Source organism: Meleagris gallopavo, chromosome 30 (genome assembly GCF_000146605.3).
Source record: "Meleagris gallopavo isolate NT-WF06-2002-E0010 breed Aviagen turkey brand Nicholas breeding stock chromosome 30, Turkey_5.1, whole genome shotgun sequence".
NCBI lineage: Eukaryota > Metazoa > Chordata > Aves > Galliformes > Phasianidae > Meleagris > Meleagris gallopavo.
Genome location: NC_015040.2, coordinates 1,060,155 through 1,066,167, shown reverse-complemented (window position 1 = coordinate 1,066,167; position 6,013 = coordinate 1,060,155). Strand labels below are relative to the sequence as shown.

At 60.1% G+C, this 6,013-nt stretch overlaps 1 protein-coding gene across 1 annotated transcript in view; it reads right to left on the bottom strand.

The window, feature by feature from the left end:
- Positions 1–6,013, bottom strand: part of UNC13A (unc-13 homolog A) — a 26,093-nt gene that overhangs the window by 19,253 nt on the left and 827 nt on the right. The window contains exons 2-11 of the mRNA XM_010724818.1: positions 5,463–5,492; positions 5,160–5,259; positions 4,788–4,905; positions 4,466–4,589; positions 4,316–4,389; positions 4,182–4,236; positions 4,000–4,035; positions 3,699–3,909; positions 1,258–1,827; positions 43–136 (exon numbers count right to left, since the gene is read on the bottom strand). Coding sequence (XP_010723120.1) covers positions 43–136; positions 1,258–1,827; positions 3,699–3,909; positions 4,000–4,035; positions 4,182–4,236; positions 4,316–4,389; positions 4,466–4,589; positions 4,788–4,905; positions 5,160–5,259; positions 5,463–5,492 — 1,412 coding nt within the window. The remainder of the gene's footprint in view (positions 1–42; positions 137–1,257; positions 1,828–3,698; positions 3,910–3,999; positions 4,036–4,181; positions 4,237–4,315; positions 4,390–4,465; positions 4,590–4,787; positions 4,906–5,159; positions 5,260–5,462; positions 5,493–6,013) is intronic.

Below are 6,013 nucleotides of genomic sequence, written 5' to 3'. Positions count from 1 at the left end.
GGGGTTTGTGGGTGTTTGTGGGGTGGGAAGTGGGGTGCTCACCTCCTGTAGCTGCAGGCAGACCTTGTTGAAGGCTCGCAGCCAGTTGGCTTTGGCTCGTGCTTTGGGGTCCTGCACCTCCGCTTCCACTGGCTCCCTGCAGGGATATGGTGCACTCACTGCCTGCACGATGCTGGGGTTTGGGCATGGTGAGGTGTGGGGATCCCTATGGGTTTTGAGGGAATGTGAACATGGGAAATACAGTTTTCTAGCAGGGAGAGCTCTGCAAAGGCAGCGGGTCCCAAGCAAAGGCAGAGCCTCCTCTCCCTTGGTGAACTTGGCTGACTTGGCACCCAAGGGAGATGGAAGGATCCAGCCTGGAGCAAAGTGACATTGGTGTGGAGACACATGGCTTACATGTCTTCATCCTTTTTGGAATCACAGGCATGGAATCATGGAATCATGGAGTCACAGAATCATGGAATCATAGAATCAGAGTCATGGAATCGTGGAATCATGGAGTCATGGAATAATGGAATTGTGGAATCGTATTACCATGGAATCATAGAGTACTAGAATCAGAGTCATAGAGTTGTGGAATCAGAGCCATAGAACCATGGAATCATAGAGTCATAGAATCATAGAATAATGGTATCAGAGTCCTAGAGTCAGAGTCATAGAGTCATGGAATCACAGAGTCATGGAGTCAAAGAACCATAGAGTCATAGAATCAAGGAACCATGGAATTGTGGAGTCATGGAATCAAGGAACCGTGGAATCATGGAGTCAGAGAGTCACAGAGTCACAGAATTATGGAAACACAGAATCAAGGAATAGAATAGAATCATAGAATGAGATGGGTTGGAAGGGACATTAAATATCATCCAGTTCCTAGCCCATCTGCTGAGCCAGGCTGTCCTTCAAGCATTTCCCACCACGCTGGGGCTGGGAGCACCTGCCCAGGGATGACTTCCAGTTCTTTTCCTCCTCTCTTGCAAAATCCAGATGGGGAAGAAAAGGAGAGGAACACTTTGAACGCTTTGAACCTGCCAGGATCCCGCAGAGCCCAGCGTGACGTGGCAGTGGGAATGGTGCCCAGGTGAGTTCAGGAGACCCTGCAGGACCTCAGCCCTGTTTGTGGGAGGGCTCGGAATGGGACAACCATGGGGCTGCCCACAGAATGGCCGCTGCAGGCAGACCTGAACTGAGGGCCACCATCGCGCTGTGTCATGGTCCACAGTGTCCCCAGGCACGCTTCAGGACAAATCCCCCTCCTACCTCTCATCCTGTTTTGGGGGCTCGGGTTCGGGTGCCGGCTCCTGCACGGGAGCTTCATCTTTCTGCACCTCTGGGGCCTCCTGTGGGGCAGATGTATCCTGCTCCTCCTTCCTCTCCTCCTTCCTCTCTTCCTTCCTCTCCTCTTTCCTCTCCTCTTTCCTTTCCTGCTGCTGTGGCTTCACCTGTGGGACCTGCTGCTGCTGCTGTGGCTTCTGTGGCGTGGGATAGGCGTCACGCTCGGGGGCTTCGTAGGCACCCGGCTCCCGCAGCTCTTCCTCCTCCTCCTCCTCCTCTTCCTCCTTGGGGTAGCCCTCCTCATTCTCACTGTAGTCCTCATTGAACTCTTCCTCCTCCTCCTCCTCCTCCAGGTAGAGGTCATCGTCCTCATCCTCCTCCCAGCGTGGCGAATCCTTGCGGTAGCTGACGGAGCTGTGGCAGGAGTGGTAGGAGTCGCCGTCCCGCTCGTCCAGCTCTGAGTCCCTCAGGCTCTCATTCTCGAAGTCCTCGCTCAGCTGGGAGCTGCCTTGGCTCAACTCGGCAGACGAGGCGTAGCGGCTGCTCCCTGTGGGGCTGTGGGGTGAGGGGACAAGGAGAGGGTTCCCGTGGGTCCGTGTCGCGGCACCGCCTGCCCCATGTCCCCTCAATCCCAAGGGGGTGGGTGGGGCGGCGTGGAGGGGGCTCCCACCAGGACGTGGTCCTGGGTGGGCACTGGGCTCCTTGTACTGGCAGACAAAAACACAGACCCCAGCTTGGGTGCTGGGGAGGTCCTGACCTTCCTGACTGTCCCCTCAGCTTGCCCCTGCCGTGGGTTGGGGCGCAGTGTGGCCATGTGGCATACACAGCCAGATCCAGACTCCTGCCCTCCGCCCTCCAAATTTGGCCCCTAACCCCATACCTGATGGCCTGGTGCTCCTGCACCTGTTGTAGGCACCCCAAATCCATAGGCACCATCTCTCTAAGTATACCCCATCTCCAAGTGCACTCCTTTCCGTGGACATCTCACCAAGAGCACCCCTTCTCCAAGGGTACCCCCTCTTATAGTGCACCCCCTCTTCTGTGGACACCCCTTCCTACAGAGACACTTCTTCTCCGAGGGCATCTCCTCTCCTACCTTTGGAGCTTATCCTCTCTGCATGGGCACCCCCTCTCCAAAGGTACCCCCTCTGTATGGACCAATCGTTCCCTTGCTCTAGGAACCTCCCTTTGCTCTTTCTATGGGGCCGGAGCCTTCTCACCACCCCCTCCCCGCCGTCCCCTAACCAGCACCCTACTCTCACTGCTACTTGCACCCACGAGTGCAGTTGGGCAGAGGCACTCCTTGCACCCCGAGTGCTCCTGGGGGTGAGGTGTCCTGGCGGCCGAGTGGCTCTGGGGACTCACATAAGCACACATGCAGACAGGACAGGGACAGGGACATGCCTAGGAAGAGGCCGACACCACGTCTCCAGCCAGGGCTCGGTATGGGCGAGGGGGGCACGGAGAGGGAATGGGGGAAGCAGGGGATGAGGCGCTGGGAAGGGATGCTGGGGACACCCAGGGGTGCAGGCATCATCCAGGCTCCTTGAGGAGGGGGCTTGGGGCAGGGGGTGCAGGAGACACGACTCATGCCTGGCCTGATCCTGGCCCTCGGGGTCTCAAATGGCTGCAGGGAGAGCTCTAGTGCGCAAAGCGACCGGGGACGCAGTTGGCGTTGGCGTCCCCACGTCACCACGATGGGGGGCACGCGGCACCACGACACGTGTTCACCCCCACCTCCAGCTCCAGGAAGAGCAGCAAAAAGGGGCAAAACCCAAAACCCTCCGAACTTCCTCACGCCGCTCCCGCTCTGCGGGGCGAAGCCTCCCTTGCCGGGACTGGTGTTGGCCTCACCGCGGCTGCAAGGAGCGAGCACAGCACTGTGCGAGGACGGCACACGGCACACAATGAGGTAACGACCCACCTATCCGATAGGTCTAGGGACCGCCTGCTCTCAAGGGAAGGCTGGCGGCTGGTCCGCCTGCTGGACCCCGAAGCGGACTCAGCGTCGCTGCGCCCGTTTGGGGCAGAATCTACGCTACCGTAGCGTCTGCCGGGGAGGAGAGGAAGAGGAAGAGGATGGTCAGAGAGGTCCCACCACCGCCCGTCACCGCGCCGTCAGCTGGGGATGTTGCCTTGGGGGGCTGCGTCCGGAGGGCTGGCACTGTGTGCTGTGACCTCAGGGCTCGTCCCCTCCTGCCCTACGGCCACGTTGGGGTTTGGGTCAGCGGTGGGGGCGGAGAGGGGGGGTTTGAGCCCACGGAGCTTGGCAACTCCTCCATCCATCTCCAGCAATGAGGAGAGGCTCAGGGTTGGCACCCTCCTCTTCCTCACCTCTCTGCCAAGCGCGATTTCCCTGCTGCCGCCCCGCTGACCTCGGGGGTGGGAGCAGCGGGTGCCGGGGGGTTGCTGGCTACCAGGGCTACCTGATGGGCCGCTGGTCTGAGTAGTCCATCTCGTAGCTCTGCATGGAGTCGGTGTAGGAGTCGCGGGAGCTCTGCTGCTGGTGCCTCATGGGGTATTGGTGCACCGAGGCGTTGGGCTGCGAGGTGGTGTAGTAGGGTGGGGGGATGCTGTTGCTGGTCTCGCTGCGGTAATCACTATCCCGGTCATCCACCGTGCTGTCGGGATCATCGTCTGCAAGGGGATGCCATGAGCGGGATGGGGAAACCCCAAAACCACCCCCAGTGCGTCCCCATGTGTGTGGGAGGATGTAGGGATACTCACTCTGCTGCTCCCCCCAGCCGAAATAGTTCCAGTTGCCTACAGAGAAAAGGGGCAGAGGGGGGTCAGGGTGGTGTGGGGGGCAGCACCAGGAGCTGCTCCTCCCCGGTGTGGTGGCACTGGGATGGGTTGGGGACAGTGCCTGGGAGTGATCACGATGGCACCGAGCTGTGCTGTGTACTTACAGCACTGGGAGCCGTGCACGGGCAGTGGCTTCTCCTGCTCCTCCTGGAAGGCGTACTGGGGGGGGACAAGGACATGAGGGCTGACTGCAGCCCCCCCAGCCCTGCCCAGCCCCTGTGCTGGGACCCCCCCTTACATCATCCTGGTCCCGCATGGCGTTGAGCTGCTCCAGCTTCTTTGCCCAATACCTCGCCTCCTCCTCGGGGATGTCTGGAAGGAGAGAAACCCCCATAGGTGCACAGAACACCCCTGGAGCACGGGGTTGGGGTGAGGAGGGGGCACCCACCCAACGGCAGCTCAAAGCGGGTGTCCAGGAGGATGCGGTGGAAGGTGGGGTCCTTAGTGCCTGAAATCTCATTGTCAGTCATGATGACCTGCGAGTCGAGGGTCAGCCATTCCCCAGGGCCCTCCTGTGGGAAAAGGGGGCTCAGGGGGGGCACCAGGACACCCCCAGCACCCAAGCGAGCCAAGCGATCTACTGTGGGGTGTCACTGCAGAGCTAGTGAACACCCCAAATCCAGGAGTTCCCCCTCCATGCAGCGATGGGGAAGCCACCCAGGGGGATGTCCCCATGTCCTTTGGGGTGTACCTTTGGGGGGGGGTCCTACCTCGTTGGACTGCCGGATGGTGCGCAATGGGATCCACACCGTCCCCACCATGGTGTCCCAAATCAGGCCCTTGTTCCACACCTCCACAGTCAGGCCCAGGTCCAGGCGGTTGATCTCACTATGAGATGGGGGAGAAATTGGGGTCACCCCTTCCCCATTTGCCCTTCTGTCCCCCAGGGCTCAGCTGGGGCTGAGGTCAGAGGGAGAAGCAGGGGTGGGGGGACCTGGGGATGAAGGGAGCAGTGGGGTGGGGGGATCCCAGGGTCCCTATGTGGATGATGCAGCGAGAAGCATGAGTGGGGGGACCATGAGGTCCCTATGGGGTACAGGAAACAGTGGGGTTGGGGTCCCTATGGGGTGGGGAGCACTCACAACATGAAGTCCTGCTCCCAGGCAGGCAGGTTGCCCCGCACTGCGATGGTGGTACTTTTGACATTCTGCACCTTCAGCGTCACATAGGTATTGAACTTCTCTGCGGGAGCAAAGCAGAGGGTGAAGGGACCACCCCGTGTCCCCCCCCAACCCACACACCCCCTGGCTGTGACCCCCCATAGTACTACCCAGGGAACCCCTATCTCTGTCCCCTCACCCCACACAATCCTGGTAATGTCCCGAGTAAGATTGAGCTTGGGGTCTCTTTGCCCCCTCCCCCCCACCCCCCTGATGCCCACTCACCTTGAGGTCCGTCAAATTTGGCCTTTTTAACTGTAGGGACATAGAGAGAGAATGAGGGCATCAGCTCATGCAGGGGCTGAGGTTCCTCCCAGGGTACCAAAAGGTGGGGAGACCCCATGTCTGACCCCTCCCACCCATAAACCCCCTCACCCAAAATAACCCAAGACAGGTGATTCCAACAGGCTTCACACGCTCCCTCTGCCCCCTCTGTCAAATTTGGGTCCACATGGGGAAATGGACCCCATTTGGAGGATGGGGTGGATGCAATACTGCAGGGCAGTGTGGCCCCCCCTCCGACACCCCCAATGCATCCCTTGCAGCACTGGGGCTGTTCCCACTCAGCACAGCAAACGATGCAGGGGGAACCCCACAGCCATTTTGGGGTGGTTTAGGGCGATTGTGTGCCTGCACTGGGGTGGAGGAGGCAGCAGTGTGCCATAGGCTGAGCACCAACACGGGGTCCCCATCGGTGTCCCCAGGGCTGACAGAAGGGGATGAGATGGGCAGGGATGACACAGCACCTGCAGAACGGGGGAATGACGCCGATGCCA